The 18,477-nt window shown below is 46.5% G+C and overlaps 1 protein-coding gene across 6 annotated transcripts; it reads right to left on the bottom strand.

The window, feature by feature from the left end:
* Positions 1–860: 860 nt before the first annotated feature.
* Positions 861–16,500, bottom strand: SMARCE1 (SWI/SNF related, matrix associated, actin dependent regulator of chromatin, subfamily e, member 1). 6 transcript variants are annotated; one of them, XM_027746418.2, is made up of 11 exons: positions 16,373–16,497; positions 15,627–15,677; positions 15,053–15,096; positions 12,087–12,191; positions 9,747–9,827; positions 8,445–8,576; positions 6,744–6,915; positions 4,808–4,980; positions 3,720–3,821; positions 3,012–3,222; positions 861–2,297 (listed from the first exon to the last, which is right to left on the bottom strand). In XM_027746418.2, exons 2-11 carry the CDS (start codon positions 15,631–15,633, stop codon positions 2,086–2,088), a joined length of 1,239 nt encoding a protein of 412 aa, XP_027602219.1. In that variant the 5' UTR covers positions 15,634–15,677; positions 16,373–16,497; the 3' UTR covers positions 861–2,085. The 6 variants fall into 6 exon arrangements, with proteins under 6 accessions (XP_027602219.1, XP_027602244.1, XP_027602233.1 ...); XM_027746432.2 differs by lacking the exon at positions 16,373–16,497 and adding an exon at positions 15,829–16,208 and having other exon boundaries at positions 2,086–2,297; XM_027746443.2 differs by lacking the exon at positions 8,445–8,576 and having other exon boundaries at positions 16,373–16,500.
* Between the last annotated feature and the right edge of the window lie 1,977 nt (positions 16,501–18,477).

Here is an 18,477-nt window from a genome sequence, read left to right as displayed (position 1 = left end):
AGGGGTTTGGGGTTTGCCTCTTTGCTTCCCTGCCAGTCCCCTGGGGTGTGAGGGACTCGCCAGCCCTCAGCACCCTGTGTGGGACGGCTGCGCCCACCCAGCGGCCAGACAGAGCGCCCAGGAAAGAGCTCCTCCAGTGAGCCCAGCAGCAAAGCATGAGGCCTCTTCCTCCTGGGAGAGTTCCTGGCCCTGCTGAGGACCTGCAGGTAGGCACAGGGGCCATCAGAGCTCCAGGTGGCTGCTCTGAGGCAGGGCTGGTGCAGGAGCACAGCAGAGGAGCCAGGTTTCTGCCGAGGCCGGTCCCTCTCCTGGCACCAGGTTCCTGATGCTCCAGCCCCTCGTGGGCACCTCTGCCAGGCACCACAGGGCTGGCCAGTGCTCCAACACTGCCCACGGGCGTTTGTTCAGGTTCTCATGTGCTCGGAGAAGTTATTTCACCCGTGAAGATGACACCTACTCCACTCCCCCAGGGACACACCCTGAGCTGCACACGCCCGTCTTTGCCAATAATGAGTTATTTACATACACCTTGGGAATTTGGAGCAGATGAAAAGCACCTCCCCCCCCCCCCCGCCTGCAGAACCCAGGGCTGCTGCAGATAAAAGCTGTTGCACAACAAGGGTTTGCAGCACCTCAGGTGTGGAGTCTCACCTGAGCCCTGTGGGGGTCGGCCCCCAGTCCAGGCAGCAGCTGGTATCTGTAAGAAATCAAATCCCATGTGTTTATTCTCCTCTGGCTTGAGATGGAGAACAGATGATGAAAGCTCTGAACCAAACACTGGCATTACCTTAAAAGACAAGAACAGACCACTGTGAGTTTTAAAAAAAAACCAAACGTTGAATTTTATTATTTTTAGACCATTTAAAAAAAAAGACCAAAAGGATTTAAAAAACACCATCTCATAGACCCACTGCTCTGAAAAAAACACATCGATTCATTGAAGCATCACGTGTTCTCTCAGTTGTAAAGTCAAAAAGTTGCCTGGAGCTTTTGTTGCAATTAAATGTATTTTTTTTTTTTTTAGGGCTTTTGCTTATATAGGGCAAATTGTGGCCTTTTCTTGTAGTTCCCAGAGGTTCTGAAAGCTCATGACAAGCAAAACTACTATTTTTTACCATTTGTGCCATATCAGTGACTGTCTGCTCAGAGAACATGTGCGTGTTTAAATGCTCTCCTGCTCTGTACTGTGCCAGGGCTCTGGCTGAGGCCACACCAGGGTCTCTTGGTAGCAAAAAAAGGAGTTAATTGGTAAAGAAAAGCAAAGGCTTGCTGAAAGGAATCCTGCACCACAGGAAAAAAATCCCTGAAGATGTGTCATTTACTGCAAGACTACACTGAGTCCTTTGGAGCTGGATCTCCTGACATGCTGCACGCAGACCACGAGCAAGTTTCCATCACTGTAGAGCAGCTCCTCTAGAAAAACAACTAAGTTACACCGAAAAACCCCCGAACCCCACCTTTCAGCCTCATTCCAGAGCTGCTCCTGAGGACTGAAAGCCTTCTTTCAAAGCAAAGACCAGGGCAGCTGCAGCAGAACTTGCCCTGGGCTGGCACAGAGCACAGCAGCGGTGGGACACAGCGGCCTGCTGGATGAGGAGAGGCTCCAGGTGACATCAGGCCTTTGCTCCAAAGTAACATCAGCTTTAAATGCCTCAGTCGTGCAGACAAGTCAGGGCTGCAGCCTGGGTGAGACACACCTGCAGCTCACTGCTGCCACACAGGGACAGGAAGGGCCTTTGGAAAAACTGCCAGTCACTGCGGCCGTGGAACGAGAAGGAAGAGAGAAGGCCTGATTTCTCACCTAAAACCAAAACTAAACCCAAATCTGTCTTTCTAGGGAAGAATTCCAAGTGATATAAGCCCCTCTCCACACTGCAACAGCCGTGCCTAGACACATGAGGTTCCTTTTCTGCCTGCTGCAGGACACCCCTGTGCCTCTACAGGGCCCCCACATCGCTACACTGGTAACCTGACGTGCCATCAACCCCCGGGGATCCTTTGGAGACAAGTGACAGAGGCAGGGAAGGTACAACAGCCGCGGAGCACGTTCTGAGATCACACAGTACTTCATTACAGACACAGTGGTTATTCCTTCTTGTCGCCCTCCTCGGCCGTGGGGTCTGCGGGCGGCTCCTCCACGGTCGCGCTGTTGCTCTCCGAGCCCGTGTTGCTGTCGCTGGTCCCCTCCTCGGCCGTGCTGTCCACGCCCTCCTGCCCGCTCTCCTTGTCCTCGGGGGTGGAGGTCCCCTCCTCACCGTTCTGCTGGTTCTCCGCGCTCTCCTCCGCGTGAGGCTCCTCTGGAACAACACATTTCCCAGTGTCACTCGCATGCCAGTGCGTTCGTTTGGGTTGTGCAATTAGGATTTAGCTGTAATAAATCCGAGTGTTCCACAGCAGTTATGCCACTCGGAACGTGCAGTGACAGGCACAGCTGAGGGACCTCAGCGCTGAGGATGCACGTGGTCCTGCCACAGCATCCTGATGTCACCCACAGCTGCCTGACCTCAGAATTCCAGCCATAGGAAAGCCATGTGCCTTGTTAAACCAGAAACACTGGAATTCAAACTCCTTGGTCCCCTTTCCTTATGCTCCTGCTGTTGCAGCAGTGACTCTCTGAGGTTCCAGCCACTGAGACCCCTGAATCCAGCAGCATTTCCTACCATTGTCCAGAGCACAAAGCAGCTGGAAAATCTACCTGAGAGCAGCTGTTCCATCCTCCTTGCTAGACACAGACACTGGGACAACAAAACAATCCCAGTTGCTCCCAGTAAACCAATGTCTAACTTTGGTTTAGAGAGCATTTTTTTCCCTTGGGTACATCACACACAAAGCATGGCAGGGGGCTCTGTGTGTTCTTATCCCCTCCCCTCCTAAACTGAGTAACTGAGTAAGAAAAGAAACGCCTGTGTTCACCAGGACGCAGTGAACTGTTCTCCAGGCTGAGCTGAGCCTCCCCAGGGACCCTCTGAGATCCTGGTAGGATTCCCCAGCAGGTGTTCAGGTGCAGTTACCTGTCTCCATCGGAGTGCTCTCCTCTTCCTTCTTCTCCTCCCCCTTGCTGGCTGCCTGCTCCTCCTCAGCTGCCAGGTTGTTCTGACTGCGCTCGGCTTGCTCAGCTGCTTCCTTTTCCCTTTCCTCCTGCCTCTTGCGAGCCTGTTCCTCAGCCTGGGCAATCTCAGCTGCAATTTTTTCCATATCCACTTCCACCTTCAGGCTGCATAACTAGCAGTTAAAAAAAAAGACGAAAGCTCTTTTACTACCTCAGGCTGAAATACAAAACATCAGGAAACCCCACTGATGAGTTCAGTGTTTCTGTGTGCAACATAATTTTGATTTGACGAAGTTTATATGAAAATCTTCAGTCGCTAGGGAGATACAGGCATATTAACAAAAATAAAGGGGCAGGGGATAAATAAACAACGTAGAGCTTGTTATTTGAACACAGCCAAGGAGAAGAGTGTGTCCTCCACAGTGGCTTCACCTTCCTTCAGGTGCTCCTTCTCAGGCCCAGCCTGGAGGAACTCTAAACTGTACTGGCCCCATGTCACCACTAAAGGTCACTGAAGGAGCAGGAAATCGTCCTGTGCTTTGTACCACCCACCCCAGGGCACTGCCTCAGCAGCTGGGTCCTTGCACACAACTAAACACAGGACTGACGCACTTGTACCAGAGGGGAACCAGCAGCTTCCTCAGAGTAAGTGAAGGAAAGTGAATTGTACCCTTTTAAGCTCGTTGTTGAAGGACTCTGTGCTTTCCAAAAACTTCCTCTTCTTTTCCTGGTGACGCTCCTCAATCTGCAGCAGCTCAGCTTCGAGTTTACGCTGGAAGTGAAATAAATGGCAAGAACTTCACTGTGCAGTCGCCTGAGAACGGGGTAAAGCTACAGCTGTGCACAAAAATATTTGTATGGGTTTATTTTTAAATATTGCTCTAGTACATAAACATCCTTCTGCCTGCCTTGATCTGACAGCCGACAGCTCAGAAGTTCGTACTGAAAAGTATGAACAGTAAATGGGCCCATGCAGCAGTTCAGGCATATTGTAAATGAAGCTTCCAGCATCAAATGTGCACATTTTTTTTCCTGTTCTGCACCCCTCAGGTCTGGATATACACAGCCCACAGGTAAAGACACACTCCCACATCAATTACATTCTCATAACACAGACCACAATTCAAAGGAAAGAAGGGAAACCACCCCCTCCACCCTCCAAATAATCTGTTAATCAAAAAACCCAACACATCTCTATCTAATCCTCGTCTCTCTTCACCCACACGCACACTGACCATGCTGACAGGGTTCTTTTGGTAACATGAGTGCTTGGAAAATACAGGCATGTGCCCAGTCAAAGCTGGGTGAAACATGTAGGTGTGACCTCACCAGATTTCCTTGTATGAGTTTAACTTTCAATTAGAAATGTTACAATAGGGACAATTTACTGCAAAAAGAAATCGTTACGAACAAGGTAATGAGTTGTCAGGTACCTGAAATCACAACTCCACCTATTACCCAGCAGACTTTTGCTGTAATAATACAGAGGGCTGTATGTCATAATGTAAAGCTATGGAGTTAATACCTAGGGTATCCTACAGAACAAAGTGCAGTTTAACGTGATCCTCAGTAACAAAACAGCCCAGGTGGTGAAGTCTCACATCCTGCAGCTCCCAAGCAAACCTAGGGATTAGCTCTTGGAGTGCACAGAACATGACACCCAGCAAGAACAGTCATGTAAGCGATCAGATGATCCGAGACCTGGAGTCCAGCCCAACACCATCATGTTTTAGCTGCATCCACGTCCTTTCTCTTTACCTGATGAACCATTAAGGACTGAACCTGGCGTTTCAGGACTTGCATCCTGGCCGTGGTGACCACGGAGCGGACGTCGGGCACCACGCTCTCGCTGAGGATCTCGCTGATGAGCCGGTGGTTGCGCTGGAACCGCGCCGTGGCCGTGTGCTTCATGGAGAACCCATCGTCGTAGTCTGCAACAGAGCCCGGGGGGAACTGCTTCAGTGCCACAGGGAGGGAACTGCTTCAGTGCCACAGGGAGGGAACTGCTTCAGTGCCACAGGGAGGGAACTGCTTCAGTGCCACATGAAGGGAACTGCTTCAGTGCCACAGGGAGGGAACTGCTTCAGTGCCACAGGGAGGGAACTGCTTCAGTGCCACAGGGAGGGAACTGCTTCAGTGCCACAGGGAGCCCCGAGGCTGGCACCGTACCCACACTGCCGCTCACTGAAACCCCAGCGTGGTGTTGGCACGTCCCAGAGAGCACAGGAACACACACGGAGCACCGGGGAATGGGACAGCATTTCCCTGGCACAGCTCTCGCAGCCCATTTCACACGCATCTCCCACAGCTGGAACTGGCACTGACCTGGTTACTGACCGCCTTGCTTTCCACATTTCCACAGTAAGAGGGGATATTAATACACAGAATAAAAGAACCATCCCTGACTAATCACGTTAGCAGAGCAAAACCCAGCACAAAAGGCAAGCAGAACAGTGACTCCTCTGTAAACAACCTTTGTAGCACAGAACAAAACCACTCACTTTTTGAAACACTGAGGACTGAAAGCATGAAGCAGTGACACATGTTTACACATCACTGAAAATTCAGAGGAATGTATTAACAGTATTCTATTTATTTATTCTATTCTATCTACTTATTAGTAAATGCATTTCTCTAAAGAGAAATCCATTCAGCAACAAGTATGAATTATATCCCAGAACAATGTCACATAGGGAAGTCCAGAAGCTGAATTAACTTTACATCAAATATTCCTAATGGAGATGACCTTCTGACTATTCACAGAAATTTTAAGGAGAAGCCTTACACCATGCCAGGAGATACTACCAGAGAAGAGAACTAGTTGAATCAAAGTTTCTGTCCCCTTTGTTTCAAAGTGTTATGTTCAGTTTCTCACTGAGGTATCTGTTTAAACAAAGCAGAAAGAGATAATGGCTGGTTCTGCCCAAGTTCACCTGGTCCAGGCAGCACAGAACAGAATCCCCAAGTTCCAGCCAGCCCAACACTAAATGTATTTACTTCAATGTTGCAATTACCTCACACAGGGGAAAGTGCTGTTTGCCATAAGGTTTATCTCAGAGGTGTGCTTTTACGAGGGGGAAGGAAAAAAAAAAAGGGTGTAACTGAGTACATTTTTCACCCTCAGGTTTCAACAAGTATTTCGTGATGAATTTAAAAGCAGCCATGAGGTGTGTGAGGCTGACTTTTCCCACTGGGTGGGGTGCATTTCCTTGCAGTCAAATAAACTTTCAGAATTTTCTCATCAACTTGTCAGCAGCAAGGGCACCTCACTCCCTAAACAATCTCAAATGACAGTTGCTGAACACATTGAAAGTTCAGGTGCTCTTAATCACACCTGAACTCTGCCTGTCAGACTTATGTGCTTCTGGTAATAAAAGCACAACATTCCATCCAAGCTGGATTAAATCAGGCATCTAAGCCTTTTCTAATGCATGGGCTAAAGCTGTAAGCAGACTGATTTGGTTTGAACTGTAAGCATTACTTCACACTTAATTAAGAAGGGCTGGAATAACTTCTGCCACGGGTGCCACCTTATTTTTGGGAACAAAGTCAGCTTTGTTACGGAGCAAAATGCGATAATCGGTATCAAAGGCACCAGAACAGAAAGGCAGCCACGTGAGGTGCTGGGGAAGGTGTGTGGGGGTGGTTTTGTGTCTCTCTGCTGCTGGTCCTGCACTGAGCCCGTCCCGCTTACCGTCGGGGTCCTCGGCGGGCTGGATGCTCATGTAGGGCTCCCCCTTCTCCATGCGCGACTGCCTCTGCCGGCTCTCCTCCTCCAGCGCGGCCTCGGCGCGGCTCTTGGCGTTGATGTAGGCCAGGTAGGCAGGGGAGTTGTGGTAGGCCTTCATGGACTCGTTGTACTCGATCTGAAACGTGACCAACACGGTTTGATGGCACCACCGGGCGACCCCCGGCCCGACACCACCACCGTGCCCCGTGTAACTCACGGGGCCGCCCCGGCTCGTCTGCCTGACACACCGGGGACCAGGTTCTCTCAGGCTTTCTCTTTTACAAGTTAGAACTCCTTCCACAGTCCGTTTGTGTTTTAAAAACACAGCTGGGCCTTCAGGTCCATTTCAGCTTTACTAACCCGAAAGTGTCTCACGACAGCTTTGTTTTCTGAGATTGCAAATTCAAAACACCTCAGAACAAGGTGATCGGCATTTATGATCAAGCTCTGGTTAAGATATAATTAGCAAACATAAAATATTCTCAATAATTCTCTGGAGTTCTAACTAGATTTGTGATTCTGATTTCTTCTCTTTCCTTATTCCAGTATGTCATGAACCAGTTTTCAAAATCACTTACGATTTGTCCATTCTTTGGCCCATCCCTGCACTGGGATGACACAGAGAGCTGCAGCCAGACTCCTGTCTCCTTCTGCAGCAGGATGGCAGCACTATCTTCACCTTCTTTGAAATACCTTCTCCCTTTGAATTGCTTTCTTTAATCTCACTTTTAAGATTTTTTATAGTGATTTAAGGTATTTCCAATGAAAAAGGAGATATAATCTATGACATTGTTAAAGGTACCTAAAAGTCTTGTTTTCTTTATGATGAGGACCAGAATCCTCCTGCCTGGGCACTGCACAAATAGAAACCAGCTGGCCCCTGCCCCAAGGAGCTTACAATCTAAACAGCATTACCAAGGTAAAAGATAGAATTCCTGCATTTTTTCTTTCAGCTACGAGCACCCAGTTTGCAGTACTTCTCTACTGCCTTGGAATAGAACCAGCTGAGATTTGACCAGGTGTCCACAGCCCCAGATGCCTGCCAGGTGTAAACACAGCACATCAGCTGGACAGTTCTCCCCTTTGTACCTGAGAACCACAAGAACAGCCTTGTACAGGTGCTCAGCACTTACCAACCTAGACACGAGGAGCTGTCATCTCTTGTCATTAAGATCAATAAAACCAAAACAAAAGCACAAGAAAACCCTACAGGTGGTAGCATTTTCTATTAAGAAACAAGACACTAATGCCACAGTGTGGAGTTCCACCAGGTTACACCAGGAAAACCAAACCCCACGTGACTGGAAGTCTCTTATGAACAGCAGTAGTTGCAGAGCACCAGTTTTGAAAGAGGATTTTGGTGTTGAGACAATCTTTTCAATACTGATGTTGTACAATCAAATCCATTCATTAAACAGTTAAAATCGACACTCAATTATAAATACTTCATTTTGAATTAGGTCTAAAAACTGACCAGTCACAGTTGATGCACAGTTATTTAAAAAAAAATCTAAGAGACGTGTCAGGACAAACTTCCACTTAAGTTACATACAGGGCTCTCGTGAATGCCTCAAACACCCCTGCATGGGGAAGATGAATTTTTCTTCTCAGACCAGTTCCTAGAAGAATCAGCTGTAATAAACATCCCAGATTTCTTCCATTTACCTTTTCAGCTTCATATTCATTCAAATACTCTTGCTTCTCTTCATCAGTGAGATCTCGCCACATTCCTCCAATAATCTTGCCAATTTCCCATAACTTCAAATCAGGATTGGACGCCTTCACTTGGTCCCAGACCTTAACAGAAACAGCTGGAGCTTTACTAATGATATCTAAATACTTCCAAATTAAACATTTTATATTGTCATCTCAGTGTTCTTTCTGGAATCACCATGAAAAACAGGATTAAGTTAGGAATGAGTCTGGCTAAACTATCTGGATTATTTTCTGGGGCAGGAAGTCAGTAGGAAGCCAGCTACTGAACCAGGCAATTGCTGAGTGGCTTTGGTCTCATGGGAATATTGCCTTTAACCCTCTCAATTCTCTTCTTAAATGCACATCGCTGCATCTCGGGGAAAAAAATGCTACTGAGTAAACACATCCAGCAGTAGATTATGACAAAGAGACTGAGCTTTTCAGATCAGAATGTAACATTTCACAACATTTCAGTCTTGCTGATCAATCTGAGTTCCAACAAGTTCTGACTCCACCAAAAAGGTTTCTAACTTTATAGGGAAAAAAAAAAAAGGAGAGCTGCCAGTGTAATTTCTTGCTGCACCACTTGACTTTTTTTTTTTTTTTTTTTTTTTTTTTTTTTTTTTTTTTTTTTTTTTTTTTTTTTTTTTTTTTTTTTTTTTTTTTGTGTGTGTGTTGATGTTTTTTGGCCTAAGACAGACAGGCTGGTAAAGATACTTTACCAGAAGTGGAAGAAATTCCTTCTGGCTCACCCGCTTCAGCCAGGCTGCCATGCCCTCCCCATGCCCCATCAGACTCCAGACTCCACAAGAGTCTCTCTCCTATTTCTGTCCCACAGTTCACAGAATAGCGAAGCGAACGTTGCCACGGGCTAGGGTGGTGAAGGAGAACATGCAAAGTCCACTCATTGCTACTCTTCAGTCCAGCTACAGCACTGCACCAAGCCCAGAAAACGCAAGGAATACTTCCTTTATATAAAAAAGTTCTGTCAGTAAGTCACAGGAACTCCTGAATGTGGCGGGGTGGATCCTTGTCAGCAGACAGTGGTAGGAATTAGCATTTTAGCAATTTTTTCCCCCCAAGAAATTGGCAACTGTGTGACCAGACTACTGCTGCCTTTGTTCTGCAGGGCAGACTCTGGACTTTACATCCCCTTAAGAGAGCGCAGGCTGTTAGGAGTCAACGTTTAGAAGCTGAAACTAAGATCATAGCAATTAATTGTTAGCACAAACGAACACTGACTTTATTACTGACGGACACGGCAATACCCACCTTCCGGCTGTACCGCATGTAGGGCATCAGGGGCTTGTCTGGGGGTTTGGGGGGCTTGGGAATGGTAATACCAGAGGAAGCCTATAAAAGAACCGGATAAATCCATTCGTTAACGGCATTGCTGGACAGTTCCCACACGCTCCAGTGTCGGAAAACACTCGCTCTTGTGCATTCACACACCCCCACCGCGAGAAGCAAACAACACCACCAACAAAAAAACGACCCAGTCTGTGAACAGGCACTAACTAGAGAGCTGGTCCTCACAGCAGTGATTTCCAACGTGAGCTTTGCCCTTTTCTCTGTGAGTTTACAGAGCAGTAACTAGATAAAGCCTCTAAAGGGCTCCGTGTTCTTAAAACTGAACTACACAGCTTAGGAGCTGCCACGGAGACACCAACCCCAGCAGGCTGGCTTTTCTCACTTCTGATGAGCAATTTATTTTATCTGTTTCGATAAATTTAATGTGGCTACTGCACAGGTGAAAAAAGATATGGAGAAAGTTTAAAAGCATTAAGTTAGAGATGTACCAAATAATTTTAGCAGCTGCCTGCAAAATTCGTCAGTGGTAATTTGGAGCCAATTAACAGACTCATATGATAAAAAGAAAACAACCCTATGCAGCCGAACTGTAAATGTGTGCTCTACTTGTAGCCAAGCTGTAATTAATTGTCCCAATTAGCCTGTAACATGCTCCTGTGCTCTATCTTCCCTTGGCTTTGACGCTGTCAGGCACTGCTGGCACTACACAAAAGGACACTGAGCACCAACTGCTGCTGGAAAGCTGCTGCCTCCCCTCATGTCCCCTCAATGCACAGAACACCCCACAGGGTTTCCTCCCAGAACAGTGCAGTGCCATCACAGCCCCTGCCAACTGCAGGGTCTGAAACCCTCCGCTCCTCCAGCACTTCCAGGAGTTCTGTTACATTAAGTGGGTGCATTTAAATAAAAATATAAAAGGTTCAAGACCTTTCAGGACTGTGGCCCATGGATCAATACTTGTGTGCAGCCCCAGAAGGCCTGTGTTCAACATTCAGTTTTCAAATTTTAACTCCCCGACAAGTTTTTTGTTTTGCTGAATTTATGGAGCTCTATGAACAATGCATACAGAACTGTGTATAAATAATGTGCATGAGGTATATGCATCACCAAAATGTATACATAGATACACATACAGATGGGTTGGAAAAACATTAACGGAAACTGTTTAATGCTTTTAAATTAAGAGGGGTTTAAAGACACCATCCATATACTGGGATATGCATGGCAGAGCAGGCTGTGTATGTTTGTGACATACAGAAACAATGGAAGTTCTCAGACAAAACCTGACTTATTCTTGTGTAAGGAAATAGTGTCCGTTCAGTCAATTCCAGCTTGTAGGGGAAGGTCCTTTCTGCAAATGCTTTAACAAATAGAATGAACTTCATATGTGAAGTTTGAAAGAAGGTTTATATGAGAGGCATAAAAGGAGTACACTTCATTGAAAGCACCATCTCCGTATCACTTTCCAAACTGATCAGATGTTTTAAGGTACAAATCTTACATGAAAAAAAACCTTAAAGTTTTGAGATATTAAAAAAAAAAAAAAAATCAGGGATTTGCTCTATTTCTGTTGTGTTATGAAAATGTTACATTTCCCCAGTCTATTTTTGTTTCCTAACTCCATCCAACTCTCAGCACTTCATCCGTGTTTGAAATGAAGCTGTCACCTCCCTCATCACTTGCCTCCTTCTCGCTTTGTTTACTCCATGAAAAATGAATGTAACATCCATTTCCCACACACTGACACATATAAGAGCTGAAAGGATTCTATTTTATTATCACCACACTTTTGTTGAAAAAATAATGACTGAACTTGGGACTGTGCAGTTATTACCAGTCTAAGCCTGGAAAGAATAATAAAAGCTTGCACCCCTCATATGGCTCAACAGGATGATGCAACAACTATCAACCATCTCCAGTTTGCAAAACGCTCTTCCTTATTTTTGTGCCAATGAACCTCAGCAGAATGAGCAGTTCCCTCCCTCCAACAATTCGTACCCAGCTCCAGAACTCTTCCCTACGCATGCAGTGGTCACTGAAGACCACAAAGTCTGTCTTTTTTGGAGTTCTGCACCACAAACCGTCACCAGTTCTCCCTGCTGAGTAGAAGCTCATTTTCCTGCAAAAGGTTTCAGAGTGAAGGGGAAGGGGGGGAGGGTGGGGAATAAGAATCAGAAGTAAGTTGTTTTTTTTTTTTAATAAAGAAGTGGCAGCAGCCAAGACTCCGAAGAACCTAACCCTAAAGCCATTTCGGGTCAATTCCTGGTGTTTGCTGGAGGATGTAATAGTTGATTCTCCTACCGTGACCCGGCTGTTGGTGCCCGGGTTCCCTCCCAGCCTGTAGTTGTTGTAGGCCAGATGGCTGTATGGATTGTATCCCACAAACCCTGGGGTGCTGGGCATTTGCTGATGGAAACAAATGAGACAAAAACACGAATGAGAAATGAGCTCAAACGAGGAAAACACAGAAATGAAAATGAACTGCAATATGGCATGCAAAAGCAACCAGAATTCAAACAAGCAATGAGGTGTAGCAGTTGGTGTCTTCCCAACACACACAACTTACTCCAGTACAAACCTAGTAAGGAAACAGGACTTTTAAGCAAATGTGTCACTGCAAATTTCTGCCTGAAGTCGGTGATTTTATTTCTATTAACTGCGTAACTTATTTAAACAAGCATTCTGTAAATCCAGCTCATTGCTAATAAAATTTTCCAACATGAGCCACCAAGGAATTCAGAAGACTCTTATATCCGAAGGGTGAAGGTTACAGGATGACACAGCACCCAGTGATGGGGCAGAAATCCCCTGTATCCACATTTACACCAATGAAAATCCCTGCCTGATTTTCTTCCCAGCATTCTGCCTTCCCAACAAACGTGGAGGGGGGTGGAAATCTCTCAAAGCACCATCTGTGCACCACTGCCAGTGGCTGAAGACAATTCCCAGAGACATCCCTCTGTTACAAGGCAGACTGAGGAACTCTAGTTCTGCAAAAAGATCTACAGGTTAGAAACTACAAACTAGTCTGAACAGACCACCCAATCCAAGACAATTCAGAAGTTAATCAATACATCTTCATTCATTCATGAAAGTGGATCAATTTGTTCTCACCTCAGTCATGTAGAGAAAAATCTGAGTTCTTTACCTTCCTCTCTCAATAATCTAAGGACACTCAAGTGTCACTGAGTTCCCTATATTCCCCTCCTCGCTTAAATTTCTACCTTTTTCCATTATCCCCCACTTCCCAATCAAATTTTGTTGGAAAAAATGGATCAGCTATTTAACAGTGACCGTGATTAAATCCTGACTGTCGTGGCCCTATCACTCCATTAGGATTCATGAGAGCCTGGAGTGTTTTTAGACATTTAAGCACCATCCCCTCAGTGTCCCTCTCTCCAGTACCCCCAGTAAACATTCCTACAGTCTTTCCCCGGGATCTGCTGACCAGACCTGTTCTAGACCACAGTTATAAAATCCTGCAAATTGGTTCAGGACTCCAAGAACCAAAGTATGACACACACAGACACTGAACAGAAGTGCCCTAGGAGCTGACTATGATAACTCTGAAGGTTTCAGGTAAAGGCAGACTCGCTGCAGGATTTTATTTCTTAACATACAAGTGCAGAGGAAAATTATCCTTTAACAGTCAGCCTTCAATAGAGATTATTGCCAAGCTTTTTAACTCAGTCACAGCAGCTGCCATGTGCTCATCTGTGTGCCTGGGCTCATGACATACACACTCACTACTTCATAAGACACCACTTTACTGTAGTTTTTTTGTATTACCATAACAGGTTTTGAATATGTTGAACTACACCTCTTCAATAAAACCAGGTGACAATTGTAATCTCCGTCTGCTTAATTCTTTATTTCTGCAAGACAGGATTTAAATGTTACCAGGGAACTACCTTGCAACACATGGAGACTTTTTATTTCAGCTACAGTACTGGGACTTTGTTCACTGTAGCACCTGGAACTGGCTGTGGAAGAACAAGCAAGGTTATTTGGCTGCTTTATGACTTGCATTAACAGAGCACAGACCATCACCTGAAGGACTGCATAAAATATAATATAAACAGAAGAAAAGCTGCTTGTTAGACAGGTAATGCACATCACTGGCTGCAGTTCTGACATGTGTTTCATGCACCCCTTCTGAAGGGCTGTACCACAGCAAACATAAACAGTTTAACATCTGTATCCATGCTACATCCCAAAGGAATCCCGTGTGTGTGCACAGCTCCCCATGCAGGAATCCAGGGCTCAGGGTGGGTCCATCGTGTTCCTCCTAACCCTGGCACAGAGCTGTTTCGCTGTGTGCAAAATGAAAACTCTGAACAAACTATGCAAACCAAGTTTTATTCGTGTAAATTTATGAAAGCATAACTTGTATCTATGCACTATACCATTTTCAAGCCTCTTTACTTGCAAAGTACAGCACAATAAATTTGAAGGATCACTTTCCATCTAATTCTCACCCTGCAGAGATCAAGGACACACTGTTGGGTAACAGTTTTCCAATCTTCTTAAGTTAAAAAAAAAAAAAATCACTATAGCATCTTTGCTCATTCTTCTGTACAGAGGATTTATCATAAAATCCAAACTATTCAGAAATGTGACCAAAGAGGAGCATTTGGTTTCAAAGAGTTCCCTGCCTGCAGCACCTCTGTACATCCAGGAATGTCACTGGACAGGACTCAAAGCTCCCATTCATGTTTTCCTCAGTGTGATTCCACACCACTTTACTAGAAAGTAAAATACTTCCCATGTCCTAGACTCCAAAATACCAGTGATTTCAAGGAGTGCCAAGACTGGCATCAGGAGTGTTTCACTGCTCTGACCCAATATAACAGGATTTTGCATATTCCTACATTCCACTGAAATGCAGCTCAGGACAACAGAAACATTAAAAAAAAATGCACTGTCTGCCCATGATTTGGGCACAGGCTCAGCGGGAAGTTTTAGAATTAAATATGTCAGTTGGCTCTTAACTACTCCAGCACTGCTGCAACCCCCTGTGAATCATTTCAGACAAGTGACTGCTCACAGAAAATTCAGTGTCTGCAAGATCCAGCCTCAAAGGTGAAACAAATTTATTCAGCTCCTCTTTCACAAAGTGCTTAAAAAAGAATGAGATTAATTTAAGCAATTCATATCACATTAATTAGTGCTGTGTTTCTGATACAGGAAGGTGATGCAACTCCATAATTATTGCTCTGGGAAGTTACTAAAGGCTCTGTGTTAATGAGAAAAATCACTATACTTACGGTTGCAGGAGCTGGGGTGGGAGGTGGGGCATAGGATGGCCTTTCTGTTAAGATAGAAATGTAAGCACATTTTTTTTTTCTTGAAAATCTGAACGAATTCTCTATAAGGCATCTGCTGTGGCCAACATTTTTAAAGCAATTTACCAAAATAAGACAGAAATTCTACTCTGAAAGACTTTGCATTTTGCCATTGAAAAGTGAAAAACAACACAAGAGAAAGAAAAGAAAGAAAAAATGAAGCCCCCCCTTTGCTCTAAATCCCAGCCTTTTATTCAGGTAGAAGACTGGAGAATCTGTGTGTGCATTTATATGCACACTAATTACAGGGAGGGAGAGCAAAAATGCAGTCAAACAGGATTTAGAAGCTGTGATATCTGCATTTCCTATGAAAACAATATGCCAGGAATCAGCCACAGCACAATTTAAGGCCAAGAGTTTGGTCAGGAATCTCTGCACTTCCCATATTTCCTTTTAATGCCCGGAACAATGGGATCATCTCACAAACGGGTTCTCCTGAACCAGATCTTTAATTCATCAAGTTAAAGGAAGAAAAATCCGAAAAAAAAAAACTTACTTGACATTTTGATAGTCAAATTTTCAGCCACCTGACATTATATTTGTACTTCTGCAAGACAAAAGAAGATCACGCCAGTGAGTGCTGTGCCTCTGCTCCCCCAGATCTTTGAAGCTTCAATTATTATCGTTACCACTGATTCCCAAGGAATTTGCCAATTTTGGAAGAAGGACAAAAGGGCATTTATAAGCTTAGGTGTTACCTCTTTGAAAAACTAATGGACTTTCCAAGGAATCCGGCCTTAAACAGCTGTGCAAGAACACGCAGGCTTAGATCATCTTCATACTAAAGGTTTTAAGCAAATATATTTTTTTCCCAGTAAGGAATAAAAAGCACACATCCCATTATTTTACACTGACTCCTTCAGAAATCTGGTATTAATGCATAATCGACCAAATCACGTATCTGGGCACATAAATAACCACCGAGCCCGGCAGCCGCGGTCTCACAGGCAGCGTTTAACCTTCCAGCAGCGAGGTTTTACACCAGAATGTTAAAAAAAAACCCGCTGTAACGTGGTATTTCTTATGGCTTTCCTCGTCAAACAACGCCCCAGAGCCGCGGCCGGGCTGGCACACGGGGAGTTCGCGCCGAGCCCGAGCGGGCCCGAGGCGGCCGCGGGAGTCCCTCGGCCTCCCCGCCCGGCCCCGAAGGCTCTGCCGGGCCCCGCAGCCCCCGTTTTTCCCCCCGGGAGGGCCCGTCCCCCCCGCGGCCCCGCTCGGCCCGGCCGGGCCCTCCCGACTCACCCGCGGCCGCGCTCCCTTTGTTCCCACGGCCCGGGGCGGCGGCGGCGCCTGCGCGCTGCGCTCCGCACTTTCGACACAGCCCCGCCGGGGGGGACCCCCCCCGCTCACAACGGCGGGGCCGCTTCGGCTGCTCCGCTCCCACCGGAGCCCCCCGCGCGGGGCCGGCCCCCCCCTGCGCCCTCCGGGGGGCGGGAGGATGCCGTGGCGAATCTGCGGGACGCCGTCGGGGTGCTCCGCGTGGGGCGGCCCCGCCCGCCATCACCGGCACGGAGGCGGCGCCTCACCGGGCGCGGGGGTGTCACGGGGGGGTCCCGAGGCGTCCCGGAGCCGCAGTGCCCAGCGCTGGGCTCGTCCCCCTTTCCCGGTGCGGGTGCCCTGAGCGATGGCTCCCGGTGGCGAATCTGCGGGGCGGGGGCTGCGGGCGCCTCGCGCCTCCTGCGCTTCGGCGCCTTTTTCCCCTCGCGGGAGCGCGCGCGGCCCCCGAGGCGCTTTTTGGCGCCTTTTTCTCCCCCCCTCACGACGGGCGCGCGCTCCCCCTGAGGCGTCCCGGGCTGCCCTGAGGGAAACGCTGCGGGGTCGGGTCCGAGCCCGGATAAATCCCCGAAAAATCCCCGAAAAGGCAGCGGTGGAGGCGGGTGAACCCTCTGCGTGCTCAGTGCGGTGCGGTTGAGCAGGGCAGGACGAGCCCTGAGGGCAGCGGGAACGTGCCGGTGTGTCCGTGGCAGGGCGAGCGGGAGAAGGCCACAGGAAGGGGATGGAGCGAGGGATGGCTGGGACAGGCAGCGATGTGGACCCTGGGTTATAAATACATGATATGTGGTGATTGTGAACTAAATCAGCCTGACCAACTCCAAACACTCTGCTGCTGAATCACACAGGGTCGGAAAATACCCAGTGGTCTGGGAGCAGTGGAATTGTCCACAATTCCTTGCAGAAATCAGCAAAGGTAACACGCACAGAGGTAAAAACTAGAAGTAACAAACCCGGTGAACCCTGTGGCTCTGAGGGGGTGAGGAGGATTCAGGCCCCGGCATTCAGCACAGGAGCCTTTTACACTGGAAATTGTCCAAGTGACTGAATGAAATATGACAACTTCGGCAGTGGAAACTGAAAGGCCGATGTTGAAAGTTTTACTTTGAAATTTAAAGTTTGTTATTGAAATGCTGTCACGTGGCCAGTAAGGTACATTCCCAGACATTCGTGAAGGAGGATTATGAATGAAGATGGATTTGAAGGAAAGCCAAGGGGATGGTACCTGCCTAACCCCAAAGGACGGTAGAAGGTGAAAAGAATTGAAACTAATTCAACATGATACCATGTTGCTTCAAGTTGGGGCCATTTTCTCTGGATGCCTACAGTTGCATTAGGCCAGTTTGCTTTCATTCTTAAATAAACTTATTTTTATGGACAAATAGAGACAAGAGCTCTGCCCTCCTCTGCTCAGACCATGCTGTCTGTGCCCACAATGGACATTTGTTGACCTGTGACTTCAATTTGATATTGAAAGAAAGTCAGAATTGAAAAGATTCCTCAGCCAGCCACATACCCTCAGCAAGCCACTCTAGTCCACCAGCTTCACTGAGGCAGACTGTTTGTAAAGAAAAGGTGAGAAAATACTTGTTAAGAGGTGAAAAATAACCTGGTTTTCCCCCTGCTTTCATGAATTCATCTCTAGTTTATTAATAATAGTTTTGTTGATAGTGTAAACTGCATTTAATGTTGTTATAAATTTCCACAGCTTACTGAAATATTTATTATGGTGTTCATTTACTGACACTCACATTCCGTGCCAATAGTTCTGAATAATTATGTGTTTTCAGAGCCACTGATGTGTTCCTCAGTTTGTTTTATTCCTTTTTTTCCTTTTTTTTTTTTTTTTGAGGCTCTTTGCCTCAATTCCATGTTGTGATAGTAAAGGGTTTCCCTGTGTACACTTTTTAATATCCTGTACAGTATGTGAGTAGTTTTACTGATTTAATGGAACTGTTTATACTGCACTGTGCTCACTAGGGGGGATGTAAAAACTTATTCTTACCCAACTGTTTTAATTACCAGCAGTTTCATAAGCTCTGGAACGAGGACAGACATTCACTGGGAAGTAGGTT

Source organism: Pipra filicauda, unplaced genomic scaffold (genome assembly GCF_003945595.2).
Source record: "Pipra filicauda isolate LSUMZ 115617 unplaced genomic scaffold, ASM394559v2 scaffold193_size2426894_pilon, whole genome shotgun sequence".
Lineage (NCBI taxonomy): Eukaryota > Metazoa > Chordata > Aves > Passeriformes > Pipridae > Pipra > Pipra filicauda.
Note: the sequence above shows the minus strand (reverse complement) of the source record. Positions and strands in the feature narration are given on the sequence as shown.